Source organism: Chlamydomonas reinhardtii, chromosome 6 (assembly GCF_000002595.2).
Source record: "Chlamydomonas reinhardtii strain CC-503 cw92 mt+ chromosome 6, whole genome shotgun sequence".
Taxonomy (NCBI): Eukaryota; Viridiplantae; Chlorophyta; class Chlorophyceae; order Chlamydomonadales; family Chlamydomonadaceae; genus Chlamydomonas; species Chlamydomonas reinhardtii.
Genome location: NC_057009.1, coordinates 3,005,037 through 3,024,616, shown reverse-complemented (window position 1 = coordinate 3,024,616; position 19,580 = coordinate 3,005,037). Strand labels below are relative to the sequence as shown.

At 64.1% G+C, this 19,580-nt stretch overlaps 5 protein-coding genes across 5 annotated transcripts; 3 read left to right on the top strand and 2 right to left on the bottom strand.

Annotated features, from left to right (window-relative positions):
- Positions 1–99: 99 nt before the first annotated feature.
- On the bottom strand, positions 100–951 carry CHLRE_06g273900v5 (uncharacterized protein). The gene has a single exon (XM_001696409.2). It carries the CDS (start codon positions 824–826, stop codon positions 434–436), a length of 393 nt encoding a protein of 130 aa, XP_001696461.1. The 5' UTR covers positions 827–951; the 3' UTR covers positions 100–433.
- A 130-nt stretch (positions 952–1,081) lies between these two features.
- On the top strand, positions 1,082–2,298 carry CHLRE_06g273850v5 (uncharacterized protein). Its single transcript, XM_001696140.2, has 2 exons — positions 1,082–1,763; positions 2,061–2,298. The coding sequence occupies exon 1, from the start codon at positions 1,111–1,113 to the stop codon at positions 1,570–1,572; it is 462 nt and encodes a 153-aa protein (XP_001696192.1). The 5' UTR covers positions 1,082–1,110; the 3' UTR covers positions 1,573–1,763; positions 2,061–2,298.
- Positions 2,299–3,066: 768 nt separating this feature from the next.
- Positions 3,067–10,191, bottom strand: CHLRE_06g273800v5 (uncharacterized protein). The gene is made up of 12 exons (XM_043062981.1): positions 9,925–10,191; positions 9,607–9,703; positions 9,279–9,320; positions 8,947–9,036; positions 8,725–8,782; positions 8,263–8,438; positions 7,726–7,978; positions 7,331–7,454; positions 6,973–7,075; positions 5,009–6,775; positions 4,236–4,844; positions 3,067–4,072 (listed from the first exon to the last, which is right to left on the bottom strand). The coding sequence occupies exons 1-12, from the start codon at positions 10,029–10,031 to the stop codon at positions 3,641–3,643; spliced, it is 3,858 nt and encodes a 1,285-aa protein (XP_042923687.1). The 5' UTR covers positions 10,032–10,191; the 3' UTR covers positions 3,067–3,640.
- A 140-nt stretch (positions 10,192–10,331) lies between these two features.
- Positions 10,332–15,559, top strand: CHLRE_06g273750v5 (uncharacterized protein). Its single transcript, XM_001696141.2, has 10 exons — positions 10,332–10,424; positions 10,502–10,563; positions 10,683–10,764; positions 10,897–11,013; positions 11,859–12,024; positions 12,404–12,537; positions 12,863–13,182; positions 13,672–13,780; positions 14,091–14,279; positions 14,586–15,559. Exons 1-10 carry the CDS (start codon positions 10,422–10,424, stop codon positions 14,724–14,726), a joined length of 1,323 nt encoding a protein of 440 aa, XP_001696193.2. The 5' UTR covers positions 10,332–10,421; the 3' UTR covers positions 14,727–15,559.
- A 51-nt stretch (positions 15,560–15,610) lies between these two features.
- Positions 15,611–19,052, top strand: CHLRE_06g273700v5 (uncharacterized protein). Its single transcript, XM_043062980.1, has 9 exons — positions 15,611–15,785; positions 15,858–16,048; positions 16,114–16,177; positions 16,381–16,608; positions 16,765–16,829; positions 17,084–17,177; positions 17,645–17,835; positions 18,069–18,184; positions 18,359–19,052. Exons 1-9 carry the CDS (start codon positions 15,728–15,730, stop codon positions 18,561–18,563), a joined length of 1,212 nt encoding a protein of 403 aa, XP_042923686.1. The 5' UTR covers positions 15,611–15,727; the 3' UTR covers positions 18,564–19,052.
- Positions 19,053–19,580: the final 528 nt, after the last annotated feature.

Genomic DNA, 19,580 nt, shown 5'->3' with positions numbered 1-19,580 from the left:
CATGGAGCAAACCCACCGAGCCAGCCCCACATCAACCCTCAGCCCAGGTCCGGAAAGGAAAGAGCAGGTAGGCACCCCTGAAGGTGCAAGCTGGCAAGCCGGGAATCTTTCACCTTTCCGCACCCAGCCAAGGGGCACCTGCAAGGGGATCAGCCTGGCTCCGGTCGTCCTGCCTGGCTCCGATCGTCCTGCCGTCCCTGCCCGACTGACAGCCCCAGCGCCGCAGTCCAGCCGGATCCTGAAAAGGGTTTGGCACCCATTCAGCCCCAACTCACGAGTCACAAAGCGGTCCCACTCATTCCATAGGCCTTCCTGGGCCAAAGTGGTGCCCGGGTGCCTTGCCCTAACCAGCCCACGCGCCCCGCCTAAAGCCAGGATATGGTGGTGTTGAGAAACACCGAGTTTGTTGTTAGAGTAGTCGAGGTCAGGCGCTTTAAGCGGCCTCCTCGCTGCCCTTGCCGCCCTTGGTCTTCTTGGGCAGCAGCACGGCGTGGATGTTGGGCAGCACACCGCCCGAGGCGATAGTCACCTCGCCCAGCAGCTTGCCCAGCTCCTCGTCGTTGCGGATGGCCAGCTGGATGTGGCGGGGCACAATACGGTTCTTCTTGTTGTCGCGGGCGGCGTTGCCGGCCAGCTCCAGCACCTCGGCGGTCAGGTACTCCAGCACGGCGGCCAGGTACACGGGCGCGCCGGCACCAATGCGCTCGGCGTACTTGCCCTTCTTCAGGTAGCGTGCAATGCGGCCCACAGGGAACTGCAGCCCAGCCTTGGCGCTGCGGCTCACGGCCTTCTTGCCAGAGGTCTTGCCCTTGCCGCGACCAGCCATTGTATGGAGTTGGGGGTTCTTGGAAAACGAGATAAGAGGGCTGTGAGTAAATGTTGAAAGCGTTGTAAGTTTGCCGTAAGGGCCCCTTGTGCTTATATGCAGCTCGCCCAGAACCGAGCCGGCTCGGCCTGGCCACCAGTCAACGCTACTTGGCGGTTGAGTCAAACAACTGCTCGCCTCGCCCTGGCCACCCCGATGCCGAATCGGCAATAAATAGCGCATTCTCTTGTCAGTGCAACTATCCCAACTCACTCAGTTTCTTTCCGCATTAACAATCTATCAACATGGCCCCCAAGAAGGACGAGAAGCCCGCGACCGCCGAGGCTGGCGCCGAGGCCCCTGCCAAGGCTGAGGCCAAGCCCAAGGCCGAGAAGGCCGCAAAGAAGGCCAAGAAGGAGCCCTCCAAGAAGGCTGCCAAGGAGCCCAAGGGTGATGGCGAGAAGAAGGACAAGAAGAAGAAGAAGAGCGCCGTGGAGACCTACAAGCTGTACATCTACAAGGTGCTCAAGCAGGTGCACCCCGACACCGGCATCAGCAGCAAGGCCATGTCCATCATGAACAGCTTCATCAACGACATCTTTGAGAAGGTGGCCACCGAGGCCTCCAAGCTGAGCCGCTACAACAAGAAGCCCACCGTGACCTCCCGCGAGATCCAGACCGCCGTGCGTCTGGTCCTGCCCGGCGAGCTGGCCAAGCACGCGGTGTCGGAGGGCACCAAGGCCGTGACCAAGTTCACCTCGGGCTAAAAGCTCTCAGATGCTGGACCGTGTCTTCTACCGTCGTTACAACAAACTCGGTGTTTTTCAACACCACCTTGACGTGGGACTGGGGCTTGGGCATGGGGGCGGGGAACCCTAACTGGCAAGAGTGCGGTGGGCGAGGAACCAGTGTAGATTACGCTACCGGTGTTCAATGCGAGTCCATGGGGGCGTGTTTGGTAAGCGCTATACCCCCAGCTAGCACCAGGCCCCCACCTGCCCCAGGTGCCCTTCCAGCCCATACGCCAAACACACAAGGCCAAACGGCACCAGGGGAGGCCTGAACGGCACAGGGACCTCTGTCCTCAGCTAGACGCCCCTGACTCGCTAAGCTGGCCACCACACCAGCTGTCTCCGTACTCTTCAGCAATTGCTGGTCTCTGCGTGCCATGCATGCCGTTGGCGAGAACACGGTTTGTTCCCTTCTCGTCAACGGCGGCGGCCCACCCACGGAAGTTGCAAGCCTTGCTCCGCAGGTGCTTTGAGTGTGGGCAAACTGGAAAGGTAGGACTGGAACAACACCGAACCAGCGGTTGGTTACGCCGGCTAAGGACATTGTGCACCGGTACACGACAATGGGCGAACAGCATAAATGACGAGGGGAGTTGCTTGGCTGTCGGAGACAGGTGTGCAGCTACTGCGTGCACCCGCCTCTCGTCGCAGTCCACGGCACTGGTCGCAGTCCACGGCACTGGCTTGTAAATCGCGTCAGAGCATGTCCCTCATGCAAGCAATGCAACCTGCGTGCGCATGGTCCTATTTGCATATTTGTCCCACAGGCTCTTGTGGTGCCCATGCCAGAGCTTGAACAACCGCAGCACGTGTACGCATGGCATGCCCGAATCGCTGGGACCACCCGTACCGCACTGCCTTGATTCGTACCGCCTGCGGGGCCGAGCCGTATCACTCCGGTGGGTTTAGCCACGAAAGGCATAAGGCTGGATTACAGCAAGACCGGATGCGAGTACAACACCGCCGCCGCCCGCCAGCCGCCCATGTTTAGCTGCACACACGCCTCCCCAGCCCTACGCATACCTGCGTAAGGCGTCAGGCCGCGCCGCCGATGCTGCTACTAGCCACGACCGGCGCTCTGCTCAGGCTGTGTGGTGGCTGCGCCGGCGCCGAGTGCCGGCGTCTGCGGTACAGCCACCTGCCCCTTGCAAGCCCTGCACGCGTGTGACTGTGTAGGAACGGTGGCGGACTCGGTCTGTCTCACGTCTAGGCACCTGGATTTGGGATTTAGGGATCCAAGACACAGGCAACAAGCTGCAATGCCGTTGCTGTCTGCAAGCTGCCAAGCGCCGTTTCAGACTCGGTGCGCTGACTGCTAAATTGCTTTGCGTGGGCACACTAGTGCAGCGCAGACGTGACGCTTCCTTTGTTAAGGTTGCACATGGCAAGTCTGTGAACTGTGAAGGTCTGTAAAGGCGTGGCTTTGAAGGGTTTGAACAAACCAGAAGTGTGTCAGAACTCAGGAGATACAACTCAAGTATATTACACGCGTCACTGACCAAGTAGGCAAGTACTCTCCGGTCTCTACATGTGCTGCAGATATGCCGCTTTCTCCATGGCATTCCTCCAGCAAGCCCCGCGGGCCGGCTCAGCCAAATGGCGCCGTGCCCTCAACACCAAACGCGCACTGCCTGCGCGCGTCCCATTGTCCCTCCTGCCCTGACTAGATATACACACGTACAGCTATTGCTACAGCAGCTACTCGCAATCTATGCTACAAGGAAGGATCTACAACCCAAAGTTTGTTGGGGAATTGTCCAAGCCTGTACCGAAATCCATCTAAACGTCTGTGTCACTGTCATCAAGCAAAGCAGAGAGCCTACACCCACACTCTGACTTACCATACCAAACTGCGGGTGCGCAATGCTCCCCCCGTTTGTACACGGCCTAGCATTGTAGCCCTATTCCCACAGCACATCAACCACGCCGATGCCCGGCACCCACGAAATCATGGCAATGCGTCGAGAAACCGCCTGCACGCAATCCACGACCTCCAAAACTAAAAATTGCAAGTGAACGCGCTCGGACTTCTCTGCGTCTGTGCTCACACGACCGCGCGGCGCACAAACCCGGCACCGGCAATGCGGCCGTCGCTGCGGTCGCGCACAAGCAGCTTGGCGCCCTCCCGCAGCCACTCGGGCCGGTGCTGCCAGCGTAGCACCACCCGCACCAGGCAGCCCAGATCGCCCTGGTCCACACAACCACCACCGCTGGCAGTCGAAGCCGCCACAGCCGTTACCGCCGTCACGCCCCCGGCGCCTGCGCCCGCGGCCGCAGATGCGGCCGCGGTGGAGGTGGCCCCAGCGGCCGAGGCATTGCCCTGCGCCCGCGTGCTGTGCAGCAGTGCGGCGGCGGCACGGGTGCTGGCGGATATGCGCAGCTCGGGGCAGCTGCGCGCCGCTCCCGCCTCCGCTGCCTGGTCGCCGCGGCTTGCGTCTGCCTCAATTGCCAGTGCCTCAGGCTCCTCCAGCAGTTCCTACAGTGTTTGGAGGCGGACGGGATGAGGCATTAGTTTGAATATCGACACTGGGGCGTTGTTATGGTGTCTGCAAAGTGCTAGGCCACTTTCAAAAGCATTGCAGACCTCGTCTGGGTCCCTCTTTCGGGGCCCCTCTAGCAGTATTATAGCTGCCACGCACCTGCATGTTCACGACGTACGCTGGCTGCCGCACGCTGCCGCAGTGCACGACCATGACGTAGTTGCCGCCGCTGCCCGACCGTTGGCGGCGGCGCCGGCCGGCGCCCGCCACTCCACCCACGGAGCCGGCACGCACTGCGCCGCTAGGCACCTGCAGCGGCGCGGCCTTCGCGCCCACTGTAGCGGATACCGATGCGGCGCGTACCGCGCGCGCTCCACGCACCGCCGCCCCGGACGCATCCACAACCACCGCTGCTACTGCCGCAGCCGCGGTGGCAGCCGCGGAGCCGGGTGCGCCGCAGTCGTCGCTTGTGGCACCTCCGGCGCCGCCACCGGGCGTCATGCTGCCGGAACGCTCCGACGAGAGGTGGCCGCTGCTGCCGCCCGGCGGCTCCGTGGCGCACGCGGCCGAGTCAGAAGCGTGGTCGGCCGGCGGCACCGCCGCCATGGCAGCGGCTGCTGCCGTGCCGGCAGCGGCTGCCTCTGCTGCTGCTGCAGCTGCTGCTGCCGCGGAGCCGCGGGCGGGCACGTCGTCCTCATCCAAGGGCGGCCAGCGGCCCGACAGCAGCCCGCGCGGCGGCCAGTGGCCTCCCAGCAGGATCAGCACCGCCTGCGGAGTCGATGAAGATGGAGGCGGCATGTTTAGCCACAGCCAACATGTCCAGCAGAACCATTTGACAAGTGAACGGGTCTTTGAACGGCCTGGTACGACTCCATACCGGCATGCACCAGGTCTGCTGTCGCACCTCACCGCCCGCCCGCCCACCCACCCACCTCAAAGGACCAGCTGGTCCGCGGCTGTAGCGCCGGCTCCAGCAGCACCGCGCCCTTGCGCGCCGGCGCCGCCAGCGAGCCCAGCCCCGGCGGCGAGCAGCCCGGGCCGCACGCGCCCAGAGATGACGCCAGCTGCAGCCCTGAGCTGTTGCCGATCGGGGCCGACGAGGACATCAGCCCAGGCACTGTGCCTACTGCCACACCGCCATGTGCGCCGCTGCCAGCCCCGCCGCCGCCGCCACCAGCACCAGCAGCGGCAGCGGCGACGGCTCCGCCGACGCAGAAGCTGGTGGTGGAGTGCAGCTGGCTGACCGACATGCTGAGCGGCAGGTAGCCGCCACCACCACCTCCGAACACGCCCGGGCTCGGCGGCAGCGACGGCGACAGCGATGGAGAGGCGCCCGCGCAGGCGGAGCTGCCCGACGCCCGCGACGCTCGCGCCTGTTGTTGCTGCTGCTGCTGCTGCTGGTGCGCAGCACTGCCACGGGCCTGGCGCCCGGGCGGCGGCGCGTCGCACGCGTCAAAGCCAAACAGGTCATCGTCAGCGGCGTTGCCGCCATCCTCGTCGTCATCCAGGCCCAGACACAGTTCCAGAGCCGTCTGCGCCGCCGCCAGTGCATCGTCAAAGTCGCCGCCGCCGCCACCGGCGCCGCCGTTGGCACCGCCGCCGGCAGCGCCAGCGGCGGCGGCAGCCGCCAAGCTGCCGGGCACCGCCGCCGCGGTGGCGGCCGCTCCACCAGCATTGGCAAAGTAGCCGCCCGGCGCGGCGCTCGGCGAGCTGCCGTAAGGCAGCGAGCCCGCCGGCGCCGGCGCCGCGTCTGCCGCGTCCGCGGGGCTGATGGCGATGGTGCAGGTCTGCCCGGCGCGCACGCACTTGACCTGCACGTGCGAGCGCTGCAGCTGCCGCACCGTCACGCGCGTGAAGCCGCCGGCCGCCGTGGGCCCCAGCACCAGCGCCTGGCCCAGCCGCAGCGTGCCGCTCACCAGCGTGCCGCTGACCACCGAGCCCACGCCCTCCACCTCGAACGTGCCATCCACCTGGAAGTGAACCGCCTGCGCCTCAGCCGACGGCGCCGCGGCGCCCCCGGCCGGCGCGTAAAGCAGCTGGTGCTGGTGGTGCGCCCCGGCGGCCGCGGCCGCGGCGACCGCGGCGGCGGCTGCAGCCACCGCCGCCACGTCTCCCTCCTCCGCCCCCGGAGCAAACGGCGGCGGCGACAGCGCCTCGCCCACGCGCGGGCTGCCGCCAGCCGATGTCCAGCCGCAGCTGCTGGCATAGCCGCTTTCCGCGCCGCCCTCGCCCCTGCCCTCCGCCGTTGCCCCGCCGAAGCCCGGCGCCGCCTCGCTGCCGGGCGCTGGCGCCGCCAGCGGCGTCGCCACCGCTGCGCCCTTGAGCGGGCCGGGCCCGGGCTGCAGCGCCCCCAGGAAGGCGTGCAGCACGGTCAGGCCGGCGCCGGTGACGGCAGACACCGCAAAGATGGGCATGTGCACGCGCAGCGCGCCGCGGGCCGTGGGGCTGGCGAGCGAGTCGGCGTGCAGCTGGCCCAGCACCCGCGCCGCCGCCATCGCCTCAGCCTCGGTGCCGACCAGCGGCGACGCCTCCTCTACGCGGCGCTGCTCCTCCGCGGCGGTGCCGGTGGCGTGGTCGCCATCGTTCGCGGCGGGTGCGGCCCCGCCGGCGCTGCCGCTCTCATGCTGCAGCGTGAGCGCCACCAGCTGCCGCACCTCGTCCACCACCGCGGCGAAGCGCTCAGGCCGCACCAGCTCCACCTGCAGTCGGTGGGTCGCGGCACACGGCACAGCACCAAGGAGGCACCCTTACATCCCTGCTGTGCACGCAGCCGCGGCTCCCAACATGCCCCGTCCGGTCAACCATACGGCACAGCTGCATCGGTCGCAGCGGGGTGGAGCACTAGCCCGGTGCTCTGGGCTCTACTGAGACATGGTCCTCGCTCCACCCGCCTCACCTTGGTGATGATGACCGCCACGGGCACCTCCAGCGCCACCGCCACCGCCAGGTGCTCGCGAGCCACGCGCCCCAGCCCCGCGGCGGCGCACACGCACAGCAGGCTGCGCAGGCGGAACACGGCATGCCGTACGTTTGAGGCACTTAATGGGGACCCCAAGCTGCCTAACAACACCCGCTTGCCATGCCAACCGTAGCATACGCGTGTGAAGCGAACGTACATGCATGCTCCCTTCCCCTGTGCTCTCCTCTCATTTCACACACACGCACATGCGTGTCATCGCACGCACACGCACATCGTGTTTCCTTCCTACGCGCTCCTGGGCCCAGTAGGCCTAGTAGGCCTGCGTGCCGCTCACCTGTAGTCGGGCAGCAGCGCCGTCATGCCGTACAGCGCCGTCTTGAGGTACTTCTCGTGGCCGCCCATGTCCAGGAACGTCAGCACCTTGGCGGCCGCGCCCGTGATCTCGGCCGGCGTCAGCGCTGCGAGGTGGGCGGCGGATGAAGGGCGTGCGCAGGTGGACATGGACAGGTGAAGACATGCGTTCCGGCAACCAGCAGCCCCGCTTTGAACCACCAGCACAAGCAGGGAACCCGTCAGGCGCTGGCCCATTCCTCGTGTGCTCCTTTAGCACGCGCCTACAACTGATGACATGCCTGGCAATTCCGCAATCCCACCCCGACCCCAAGCCAGCGCTTCCCTCATCCATCCGCCCCCCGACGCCCCGACCCGTCTTGCCAAACGCGTCCTCACCCGTGGCCGCGGGCGTGGCGTAGTTGATGACTCGGCCGTCCGCGTCGTAGCCCAGCAGTTGGTGGCAGATGGAGGAGGTGCGGCCGCTCTGCATCTCGTGCTTGTGCCGGAACACCGCCATGCGAGCCAGGCCGCGCCCGTTGTCCAGCAGCGGCCGGCCGTCGCTGCCGGTGCTCAGCACGGCCACCAGCGTGGACTTGCCCGCCTCCACACTGCCCGCCACCGCGATGCGCAGGTCGGTGTGGCACGCCTCCTGCAAGCGGGCGGGCGGTGGCACATGGGATGGAGCGGCGGCGGCTCAGCAACACGCCGCCGGGCACGGAAGCGGCTGTGCGTGCACCTTGCTGACTCTGGTGGGCCTTGACCAAGGCTGCAGCCCACTGCCAGTACATCTGCCCAAAGCGCACCGCTACCTCGCCCCGTGCCACCCCCACGGTTTTGGTTCAGTTTGGGCTGGTATTTACAACCCCACCCCACCACCTAGGCCCCGCTCCGCCCCACAGCCGCCCTCTGCCCCCGCCGCCCCTCCCCGCCCACCTGCGCCGTGCTGTGCGCCACCCGCAGCAGCGCCGCGCGGCGGCCCCATGCGCCCGGCAGGTAGTGCACCAGGCTGACGCAGGCGCCCAGCGAGGCCGCCATGTGCTGCAGTGTGGCGATGGAGCCGTCCAGGTCGGCCGGCTCCAGGCCCTTGGGATAGCCGTTGTCCTCCACGCCTGTTGGGATAGCGTACGGTACGGTAGGAAGGGGAGCAGGGAGCAGGGGAGCAGGGGAGCAGGGGAGCAGGGGAGCAGGGTGAGCAGGGACAAGGGAGGGCAGGGACAAGGGAGGACAGGGAGAAGGGCGAGCAGGCGAGGGCTCTGGGTGCTGGGTGGAAGGCGGAGTGTCAGCACGGCCAGGGCGGAAGAAAGGCGGGGTCAGGAACTGAGTGTAGGCGTGAAGGGAGGTGGTGGAGGAGGCTGGGAGGCGTGGGTGGGAGGTTGAGTCATGCGCCGGGCTCACCAATGTAGTAGAAGCACTCGCCGTTGCCCTCAGACAGGCGGTACTTGAGCTGCGTGATCTGCGGGACGGCAGGCCGGCCGGGCGTGCAGGCAGCAAGTCAGCAACAACAGTTGGCCGAAGGGGGCGGTGGTAACGGCACCCACTGAAAGGAGGCCAAGTAGCTGGCCCGCGCGCCCTGGCGCCCAAGCCCGCACATCGGCTGTTGCTGCAGCACCAGCTCACCAGCTGCTGGAGGCGCACGGGGTGCGGGTCCTTAATGCGGTACTTGTACTCCACATTGCCCTCGCCGTCCTCCTGCTCCAGACAGGTCACCTGCAACAGCGCGCACAAGCCACGGGCAGGACACATACAAAAGATACGTTGAAAATGGCATACTTGCCTTGCTGGCTCGCTGTGTTTCCGTGGATATATGCAAGGACGTACAGCCACGCGCGCGCGGAAGTGATCTGCAGGTGTACGCATCACACCCGCACCACAGGACCAGACCAGACAATCCTCACAGCCCATGCCGGCCGCAGGCACCGACGGCGCGGCCTCGCACGCCCCGCACTCACCGTGTGATCCTTCGGCTCGCGCTTCAGGCGCAATGCCTCAATCTGCAGGGGTAAGTACGGTACGGGGGGGTCGAGAGCAATGCGCTTTCCTTAAGCGCACTCGCCACGCTGGGGTTGCGATCGGGAGGGCCGTGGCAAGACCATGTACACCAGAAGATTCAACGTGCTGCTGCACTCTTAAGCTTTGCCGTGTTGTGTGCCGGCACTGGGCTTGTCTGGTCGGGCGCAGGCTGGCTGGGTGAGGCAGAGAGGTAGCTGCAGGCCTTGGGCGGCCTGCCAGCAACTGCGCCCGACCCTGCAGCCCACACCCGCCGGTCCCCGCACGCACCTGGTCTGGCCGCAGTCGGGAGTTATTGTTCTTGCCACCTGACTCTATGATTGCGGTCATCTCCTCAGCGGACACCCGCCCGCGAGCGCCCTTGCGCCTGTGGGAGAAAGGACAGGTCCGGTGCAGGGTTGAGGGAGAGGGGGCCCAACACGGAAGGGTCCTGACCGAAGGCGAGATTCCCGGGCATGAGTTAGTGTGTGGCAAGGCTATCTGGCATGAGCACTGATGGCAGGCCAAAAGCCGGGCCGCCCGAGCTTGGGCCCAACCAAAGGCCGGGAAAGCGCTACATCCGAAGCCGTCTTGGCACCTTGAGCCCACCTCTTCGGCTTGACGGGATACGTTTGCGTGGTGCTCTCGAAAGCGACCCAGACGGGCGCACCCCGGGCAGCCCCGAGCGACGACGAGGCGAGGTCGACGTCCAACATGCTTGTTTTCGATGACACCGCTCAGCTGTTGATGCTACGTTGCTACAAATGGTTGTTTGGCATAACGGTGGCGACATCTATGGCAGCCTACAAGTTTGCGAGGAAGGACATTTTTGCGGATATCTGGTAGGGGGTGCGGTTTGCTAGGCTCTAGGTGAACTGAATTGTAAATGAATGCGTTAGGTTGGTAGAGGGCACAGATTTACTGATTTTTGGGGAGTTTGCCCCCCAAAATGAATCGACCCGCGATGAGGACCGCTCGGCACTTGAACTATCCCGCGCGACTGAACACTCTATAGTACTTCAATTGTCAGAATGGCGTCGCTGCTCGCTCAAACAACATCGCGCCTTGGCGCTCGCCCAGCTGCGCAAGCTGGCCCTGTCGCCCAAATGGTAAGTCTGGTGCTGCATTACCGGATTGTTCTTTGCCATCTATGCTAGCAGTGAATAACAATTATGTTCTTGTGCAGGCACCGATGGCAAGCCGAGTGCAGCCGGCGATGCCTAGCGCGCTGCTCCCACTGCACGCCAGGTGAGCTCGGTATTTCGTTTTCATGATGCTATGGGTGCTCAATTGAGCGTTTGCGAGCCTGCTGCTCCACTTCGTATCGAACCCGTCCACGCCCATGCCTTTGGCCTGGCGGGCTGCAGAGCGACAACAACTTCAGTCGCTTGCCGGGCAGCCAGCATCGACAAACCTGTCGTTTACACTCCTCGAGATTCGTCGCAACAGGTGACCCAGGGGTAGCGAGGCGTGAGCGCTGGGGCCTCCCGTGCCTGCGTGCTGCGTGCGCTCGCCGGCCTCCCACCTTCGTCTCACCACGACTCACTGCGCCTCCCCCTCTACAACACTGTGCGGACGCAGTCCTCCAATGGGGCAGGAGAAGTGTCCATGTCCATATCATCCATGGACGAGGTTGGACCCTCTTATGAGGGAATCATTACAGACGCGCCTACACGACCAACGGGGCTTTATGTGCGGGTGAGTTCCCGGGGTTCGGTCGCTTGGGTCGGCCGCCACGGGGCCGTCATGCCAGCGTTTGCAATAGATCTGAGCGTTGTATGTTGTCCAGTCGTGCATGGGGGCGCACGTAGCTCATAATCTGCGTGGCTGCCGCTAAGGAAGTGACACACCGGCGGTTCGGGCGAGCGACTAGGGTTTGGGTGTTGCAAACACGCGGCGAGGTGCGCCCGTGTGTCTTGCCTGCCAAACGCCTAGCCAGCGGGTTGAATGGCACTACTGTGCAGCCTGCGCACAAGCCGACACCGTCCTGCAGTGTCTTCAACGGCCGAGTACCAGATCATATGCGACAGCCGTTTTGCTCGGTTTGGAAGCTGGGAGTCATACTGCAAACAGCCGCTGCGCACGCGTGCGCGTGTGTATGTGTGTGAAGAAGCCGCCTCGGCATGTCAAGGAGCGTCCCGTCGGTGTGCGAGGCCTTACAGGACGTGATCACATCGCAGCCGGGTAAAGGACGTGTGATCAGCGACTCGGCACGCAGCCTTGCTGGGCTCGGTGGCAGGGCTCATAACCTTGCAGCGGTTACAAGCTGCCTTACCCATGGTACAGCGATGCGGACCCGCTCCCAAAACCTGTGACATGAAACTGTCCCGCCTGAAGACAGCTTGCACGCCGCTGAACGGTGCGATCAACCGGCATGGATGGTACAATTGGGTCTGCGTGCGTGGAAGGGCACCCAGCAAGCCTACAACCCCGCCTAGTCCAACCCCACGCCGTAGCGTCCTGTAGCCCTCCAACTCCCGCCGCAACCACTCCAGCACCACCTGCCACCCCAACACCACCTCCCCACCCGCAACACGCCGCAGGTGCGCAACATGGTGAAGCACTTCAGCACCGCCAAAGGCCTGTTCAGGGCGGTGGACGGCGTGGACGTGGACATCGAGCCCAGCTCCATCGTGGCGCTGCTGGGGCCCAGCGGCAGCGGCAAGACCACATTGCTGCGCCTCATTGCAGGCCTGGAGCAGCCCACGGGTGAGGAGGCGGCGGGGGCGAGGAGAGGAAGCGGTTGGACGAGAGGGAAGGAGAGGGGAGGGAAGGGGTGGAGGAGAGAGAGGTGTGGAGGAGAGGGAGCGGAGGAGGGGAGAGGGTGGGAGAGGGTGTGTAGCTGCGGGGCAAGGCCACAGACGTGGTGGTTGTCTGACCGAAATGCAGCTGGAGTGTGTGCCCCGTGCCCTGGCTTGGAGGCAGGGGCTGTGTGGAACCTCACAGCCAAGACTGGTACCTTGTCTTCCGGACGCTGAGCCAGCCCCATTCTTCATACTTATCTTAACTCAACCCCCTGGTCTTGGTTTCTTTGGGAATGGAATAAACAACCCACCCCTGCCACCCCTGCGGCTCCCGCACCCTGCAGGCGGCAACATCTACTTTGACGACACGGACGCGACCAACCTGTCCGTCCAGGACCGCCAGATCGGCTTCGTGTTCCAGAGCTATGCGCTGTTCAACCACAAGACAGTTGCGGAGAACATCAAGTTTGGACTGGAGGTGGGTGGGGTGGACTGGGCTGGCCGGGCGTAAGGGGTGATGGGCGGATGGGGGGGGAGGCGCTCGGATGGTGGGTGACGGGGCGCGGTCGCAAATGCACCAAGGACCGGGCGGAAAGGGCTGGGGCCGCCCCGCATGTGCAGCAGCTCGCTGATACAGCCGCCGTCTTGGTGTTGCCCTGTCTATGCCGGTTACCAGCCTACCTCCCCTCCTGCCGACCGACCAACCCAGCGTGGCGTGACCTCCTACACACATACTGCACACACACACGCGGAATTGTTCCGTTTGTTTTTGTTTAACACATGCCACGCCACGCCGCGCACAGGTGCGCAAGCTCAACATCGACCACGACAAGCGCGTGGCGGAGCTGCTGGCGCTGGTGCAGCTCACCGGCCTGGGCGACCGCTACCCGCGCCAACTGTCGGGCGGCCAGCGGCAGCGTGTGGCGCTGGCGCGCGCCCTGGCCTCCAACCCGCGGCTGCTGCTGCTGGACGAGCCCTTTGGCGCGCTGGACGCGGTGGTGCGCAAGCAGCTGCGCACGGGGCTGCGCGAGATCGTGCGCAGCGTGGGCGTGACCACCATCATTGTGACGCACGACCAGGAGGAGGCGTTCGACCTGGCGGACAAGGTGGTGGTGTTCAACAGGTGGGAGTGCGGTTCGAGGAAGTGGGGGACAAGGGAAAGGGTTTTGGGGGAAGGGGGGAGGGGGAGGGGTGGGTTTATTCCAGTCCCACGTACACCAAGACCACCACCAGGGGATTGCGCGCGGGCTGTGTGCGGGCGTGCGGGTGGGGCGGGCGCGGGTGTAGATGCGCTGAGTGCGGGGACGGTCAAAGGGGTAGTGCAGAAGGAGCGGAGATACCCACTGGAGATACCTGAGCTCGACAATTGTTTGCCTAATCATCATTGTTAAGTCACTAGTACGGGAACCGTAGTGGCGATGGATGATGGATGGATAACGGATGGATGACGGATGCATGACGGATGGGCTTGCGTGGCTATTGGTGCGGCCCCCTGTCCGGGACCCGGTGTGGCCGTGGGCCTCCTATGTAGCTTGTGGTGGCCTTGTGGCGGCGTGTGCTCGGCGTGCGCTTACGGTACATGCAACGCCGCTGATCCGTGTGTCGACGACAGGGGCCTGGTGGAGCAGCAGGGCAGCCCCACCGAGATCATCAAGCGGCCGCGCACGCCCTTCATTATGAAGTTCGTGGGCGAGACCAACGTGGTGCCGGCCACGTCGCTGGTGCGTGGGAGCGCTGGTTGAGCAGTGGGGCTAGGGGCTGAGCGGGTGGGCAGGAGGTCGGGCGGGGCTACCAGGTGCTGTCGGGAGGAGCACCGGACAAGTTGCGGGTAGGGAGCAATGGGAAACGCAGCAGGGTGCCTGTTCCCCCGTTGCCAGGCCGTGTCCATTAGCCATCCGCGCTAGCGCTTTTCCTTCCCGCCCCTCCCGCCCCTCCCGCCCTCCCGCCCACTTACTCACACCACTTCACCAACCCCCTGCCGCTGTTCCACTGCTTCAACTTTGCTATCCCCATTTCCCCCTCACTCTCCAGCTGGCCAAGCGCATGCGCTTCAACACCTCCAAGACCAGCGTCATGTTCCGGCCGCACGACATTAAGCTGTTCAAGACGGTGCCGCCGGAGAGCGGCGAGGGCGCGCTGACCACGGTGGGCGCCAACGTGGCGGACAAAGCCAACCTGGGCTGGGTGGTCAAGTACACGCTGCGCTTCGATGACGACGTGGTGAGGCGGGGGGCAGGGTGCGAAGGGAAGGGCGTGGGGACAAGGGTCCAGAGGCGGAGGTGTTTTGTGGGTTTGGATCTGCTCGGTGCCGCTTCGCCCCCGACAAAGCGTATTGTGCGCAGTGCTGGGCGGTGGGGTACAGGCGGTGGGCTACATGAGCACCGCTTGCGCCTGCTGCTCACCTGCGTCTGCCTCGGCCTCGTACGATGTTTGCCCCTACACCCCACCAACATACTGCCAACATACGGTCTTCTGTTTGCTGACACATCCGCACTGTCCATTGTGCGTACCCACCCCCGCTCTCAGGAGTGCGAGCTGCAGCTCAGCCGCGACCAGGACGAGCGCGAGTACAACCTGGTGGTGGGCAGCCGCGTGTTCGTGCACGTGCCGCACCGCACCATGATGGGCTTCAACGCCAGCGACGTGGACAGCACGCCCATCGTGTAATGTGCGGGGTTGGCGGCTGTGGCCAGCGATTGTTGCAATGCAGTCCAGCGTGCTCTTGGTTTGGTTCCAGTGACACCCATCCAGGGCACAGGTCCCTGAGCAGCGGGTGTTGGTGATGGGTTGGAGCAGTTGTACCCGATTCTCGCATGCAAGGGGGCGGGGCGCCCACGGGGTGGGAGAGCGGAATGGCGGTGAGGTGGGCTACTGCATGCGGCCGTGGAGGAACGGAGGGGTGCACAGGCGGGCAGGTAGACAGGCGGAGCGGGCTGGGTGAGCGGGGCTGTAGTTTGGGGGTGGAGGCCGTGCAGACTGGTTGGGATACTGACAGATCAATGAGCGGCGTCTGCTCCATGGGTCAGTAGGAGAGCGGTGTGGGTGTGTGCAGTTGCGAGTTCTGGAGCGTTGTGCGCCTCGCGCTGTGTGCGCGCGCCCGTGCGTCTGCGGGCGCTGTCGGAGACGGGCGATGTACATGAAGCTGGACCTGGGCCTGTCTCACAAATATCCCTTATGTTAATAGTAGGATGTCGCAATCGTGCCTTGGAGCCCACCTGATGTGTGTGTCACAGGTGGCAGTAGTTTGGCCTTGCGGGAGGTAGCACGTCTTTCATGAGAGTGCGTGTGCGTGACCGCTTTTACATTGCCAATCACGCTGGAAGGTGAAACCATGCATCATGCGTGCTATCAGGAGATGCAGACGGCGGATTGCTGCCAAAATGTTCTGTTGTTGGTGTGCAGACTTGGTGGCGAAGGGGCCAGGCGCCCAGGGGTATGCTGCGTGCCAAGGAGCTGCTGCCGCCACGAGTGACCAGCGAAACTTGTAAATTGAATATTGTATCCTATATGTATGCGCCTAGACCATTTTTCAGCTTTTGGGAGGGGTACCGAGTGTCGGGCTTTCGTGGCCACTCGCGCTCCTAATGCATGCATGCACCGGCCTGGTCGAGGTGCCTATTGAGTGTCTCAACTCAGACCATTTTGATAGTTTCTATTTACTCATACAAATGGCTCTGTCAGCGCAGCAGACTCGCCAGGTGGCCTCGGCTCGTTCCTCGCGCAAGGGTAGGCCCAGAATGTGCAAGCTTCTAGCAACTTTTTCGCCACTCCCTGACCACGCAATTTTGCTCCTTGCAGCCTTCGCGCCTGCTCGCATCTCTCGCACCCGTGCTGCCGTGGTCGTGCGCGCGGAGGCCCAGAATGCGGATGCCCTGACTCGTCGCGCGGTGCTGAGCGCTGGCCTGGCCACCGCTGCCGCGGTGTCGATGCCGATCTCGTTCCCTGCGCCTGCTCAGGCGAACCAGCTGCTGTCGACTGAGTGGGAGCTGGTAAGCTTCGGTGTGTCTGGCTCTCGCTGTGTCGATCGCTTACCGAACAATTGTGTGGCTTGCAGGTGAACCTGCCGGTCTCCCAGGGCACTGTGCTGCTGGATATCGGTTTCACGGATGACAAGCACGGTAAGGCGGGGCGTCCCAAGCCGGCGCGGGGGACTGGTCGGGGGTGCCGAGTTTCGCTGGAGTCCCAACGCAGACACCAGCCTTTCCACGGCACTGCCCCAGCCACCGCCCCAGCAGGCCAGCACGCCCGCTGCCAGCACGCACCCTCTCCCTCCCGTTTCCTCAACCCTTCCGCTCACCTCCCCCTCGCAATCCCACAAAAGGCTTCCTGCTGGGCACGCGCCAGACGCTGCTGGAGACCAACGATGGCGGCAAGACGTGGGCGCCGCGCTCCATTGACGCGGCCCGCGATGAGGGCTTCAACTACCGCTTCAACTCCATCTCCTTCGCCGGCAAGGAGGGCTGGATTGTGGGCAAGCCCGCCATCCTGCTGCACACCAGCGACGGCGGCGCCAACTGGGAGCGCATCCCCCTGAGCTCCAAGCTGCCCGGTAAGGGGGTGGTACTGGACTCGCTGGCCGTCGGGCTGATTGCGGGGCATGCAAGCGGTGCGGCGCCAGAACCACAGCAGCGGCAAAGCGATGCCCGGAATGAAGACGAGCATAGGCGACTGACCTCACGCGCTGCCATTCGCTGGTCATGCGCAGGTGCCCCCGTGCGCATTACCGGTCTGGCTGGCAAGCCCGGCCAGGCTGAGATGATCACCGACCAGGTGAGGCAGCGGCTGAGGCATCCGGAGGCGCGCAGGGTGCCGGGAACAAGCGGCCTGGATCAGTTGAAACTTGGCATGGGCTGAGTTCCGGAACGTGTCCCAAACTGATGATGTCGCGGACTGCGCGGCGGGCCAGAGCTCCTCGTGCATGGCAGAAGCGCACCGCTTCGGCACATATCAGTATCCCCAACACCATGCACGACATCGACGCGCCCGCCTGGCCCTGCCGCTCTTGTGCTGCGCCGGACACACAGGGCGCCATCTACGTGACCGACAACACCGCCTACACCTGGACGGCGGCGGTGCAGGAGACCGTGGACGCCACGCTGAACCGCACCGTGTCCAGCGGTGCGTGGCGGGGCGGGCTGGGCGGGGCGGGGACAGGGGAATGGGGAGTCGCGCGCAAAGGATAGATCAGGCAGCCGGGAGCAATGCTGAGGAGTATTTGCGTTGCGTTGGGGTGGGCCGGGCATATATGGACGTGAACGTCCAGAGGATGGCGTGCGCTGTCAAGGAGCCAAGGCATGCAGCGAACGTCGCGTGCACCGGTAGTGCTGGGAAGCTTAAGGCATGAGACGCTGTACTGCTGGGACATATGGCAGCCATGGAACAGCAGCCCCGGTCCGCTCTCTACCCAGATGACTTGCCCGGTGCCCACGCCACCGGCGGCCGACGCCACGCCAATGCCAAACTCCATCTCACAGCTACCCTAGCGCCTGCAGCGGGTTCATCAGCTGCTGACGCCAGCGCCGTGGCTGTCTGCCATTCTCAGCGCAGCGCTGACCTCTGCTGCCTTGATCCCGACCCGCACACAGGCATTAGCGGCGCCTCCTACTACGAGGGCTCCTTCTCCAACCTGGCCCGCAGCAGCTCGGGCGACTACGTGGCCGTCTCCTCCCGCGGCAACTTCTACATGACCTGGTCGCCCGGCCAGACCTACTGGATGCCCCACAACCGCCCCGCGCCCCGCCGCCTCCAAAACATGGGCTTCACCCCCGCCGGCGAGGTGAGCGCAGAGGGGGCGAAGCCACGGGGGTAGACTGGGATGCTGCAGGATGCGGCATGCCTGGATGGCGAGAGGGCGGAGCAGAGCCGGCCCTGGAAGATGCTGTTGGCAATAGGCCGCTTGCACAAAACGATGGCAACAGACAACTTGGAGAGGGTGCTTCATCAGGCGCAGCAGCCAACTGGCCTCACCATTTCCCCCTCATGCCCCGCGACTGTTCCTGGTGCGTGTAGGTGTGGGTGACCACCCGTGGTGGTGACGTGCTGGTGTCCGAGGACGCCGGCCTTGCCAGCGAGAAGTTCAAGGACGTGACCATCAACTCGCGCGGCTTTGGAATCCTGGACGTCGGGTGGGTGCCAGAGGTGGTGGTGGTGGTAGCATACAGCTGGAAGGGCAGCCATGAGAAAAAGAGATGTAGCGTAGTAAACGACGAACCACGGCTTTATGTCTCGTGGATGAACAACACGCCAACCTGACGGTCCTGTTCCCTCTCTCCCGCCGCTTCCCTCCCTCCTCTCCCCAGCTTCCGTGACGACAAGGTGGCGTTCGCATGCGGCGGCTCGGGCTCGCTGTACCGCTCTGAGGATGGCGGCAAGAACTGGAAGCGCGACCGCTCCACCGACGACGTGGCCGGCAACCTGTACGCCATCAAGTTCTTCAACCCCCAGCTGGGCTTCGTGCTGGGCAACGACGGCATCCTGCTGCGCTACACCGGCGTGTCGGCGTAAAGAGCACAGGGCAGTGATGTTTGGCGTGGTGTTGCGGCGGGCTGGCGTAAGGGTTGGTATCGTACAGGGTGATGGTGGTGACAGCTGGGGATGCGGTAGTGATGAAACTTAGCGATGTATGGCCAGCTACCGCTCCAGTAGGGTTGTACAGGCCATGAGGCTGGTGCAGGACTGGACGACGGACGTGGGGTCTTCTTGTGTGTTGTTCTTCAATGATGTGCGTGGTGACCGGGTAGTGAGGCGTGGAGCAGGCGGCGACAACTGACATTCGGGCGGTGAGCAACAGGAGTGCTAGTGCAGGGTAGGGGTAGATACGTTGATCAAGAGCATTTGAGAGAGCGCCCGACTGAGCGCGTCTTGGTATGGCCCGTGGGGGCTTGACTATCCCACCAGTTTTGTTAGCAGGACAAGAATCCCGCGCTGAGGAAGAGCGGGCACGGTTGAAACATCTGACAGGCATTTTGGCTTCAACTGTAACCTATACACACGTATACGAACATCTTGGCTTTGCGTGACACTATTGCGCCGGTCCGTACGGCTCACGAATTCACCAGGATCAGGCAGGATGGTGTAGGCGGAACGCTTCAGTCCTATGCCACCTTCGGACAGCAGTGCGTAGTTCGTAGTACGCGTACTACGTACTACGTATTGTACTACGTACTGTACGCTGCCCTCGTCGGCTAGTACGTTGGAAAGTACGTTGTGCTGGGGAAACCAGCGGGGTGTGCCGTGGCAGCGCCGTGGCGGGCGAGGGGCGCCAGGGGTGCTGGAAAGGATGTCCGTCTAAGTTCGCGAACCATGGCTGCTCTCCACACTACAGCCGTGTTTTCTTATAACAATATGAGTATCATAAGTTCAAAGAAATTCCGCTAGAAGACTATGGCCGCGCAAATCCAATTTCACACCGATTGCGGGCACGCGTGTCGTGTTTGCATCGGCTTCCCCCCCGGATTTCGTGGCCCAGCGTATCATGCACCGTATTTTAACGTACTGTACTAGAAATCCTAGTACGCTGTG

Bases quoted from the DNA above. Each gene is read 5' to 3' on its own strand.
- CHLRE_06g273900v5 (XM_001696409.2), bottom strand. From the start codon at position 826: ATGGCTGGTCGCGGCAAGGGCAAGACCTCTGGCAAGAAGGCCGTGAGC.
- CHLRE_06g273750v5 (XM_001696141.2), top strand. The intron at 13,183-13,671 runs GTGGGAGTGCGG...TGTCGACGACAG, and splicing joins AAGGTGGTGGTGTTCAACAG to GGGCCTGGTGGAGCAGCAGG. The intron at 14,280-14,585 runs GTGAGGCGGGGG...CCCCGCTCTCAG, and splicing joins TGCGCTTCGATGACGACGTG to GAGTGCGAGCTGCAGCTCAG.
- CHLRE_06g273700v5 (XM_043062980.1), top strand. From the start codon at position 15,728: ATGGCTCTGTCAGCGCAGCAGACTCGCCAGGTGGCCTCGGCTCGTTCC. The intron at 15,786-15,857 runs GTAGGCCCAGAA...TGCTCCTTGCAG, and splicing joins GGCTCGTTCCTCGCGCAAGG to CCTTCGCGCCTGCTCGCATC. The intron at 16,830-17,083 runs GTGAGGCAGCGG...CCGGACACACAG, and splicing joins CTGAGATGATCACCGACCAG to GGCGCCATCTACGTGACCGA.
- CHLRE_06g273800v5 (XM_043062981.1), bottom strand. From the start codon at position 10,031: ATGTTGGACGTCGACCTCGCCTCGTCGTCGCTCGGGGCTGCCCGGGGT. The intron at 9,037-9,278 runs GTGAGTGCGGGG...GCGCTGTTGCAG, and splicing joins GCGAGCCGAAGGATCACACG to GTGACCTGTCTGGAGCAGGA. The intron at 7,076-7,330 runs GTGAGCGGCACG...CCGCCTGCGCAG, and splicing joins GCGCTGCTGCCCGACTACAG to CCTGCTGTGCGTGTGCGCCG.
- CHLRE_06g273850v5 (XM_001696140.2), top strand. From the start codon at position 1,111: ATGGCCCCCAAGAAGGACGAGAAGCCCGCGACCGCCGAGGCTGGCGCC.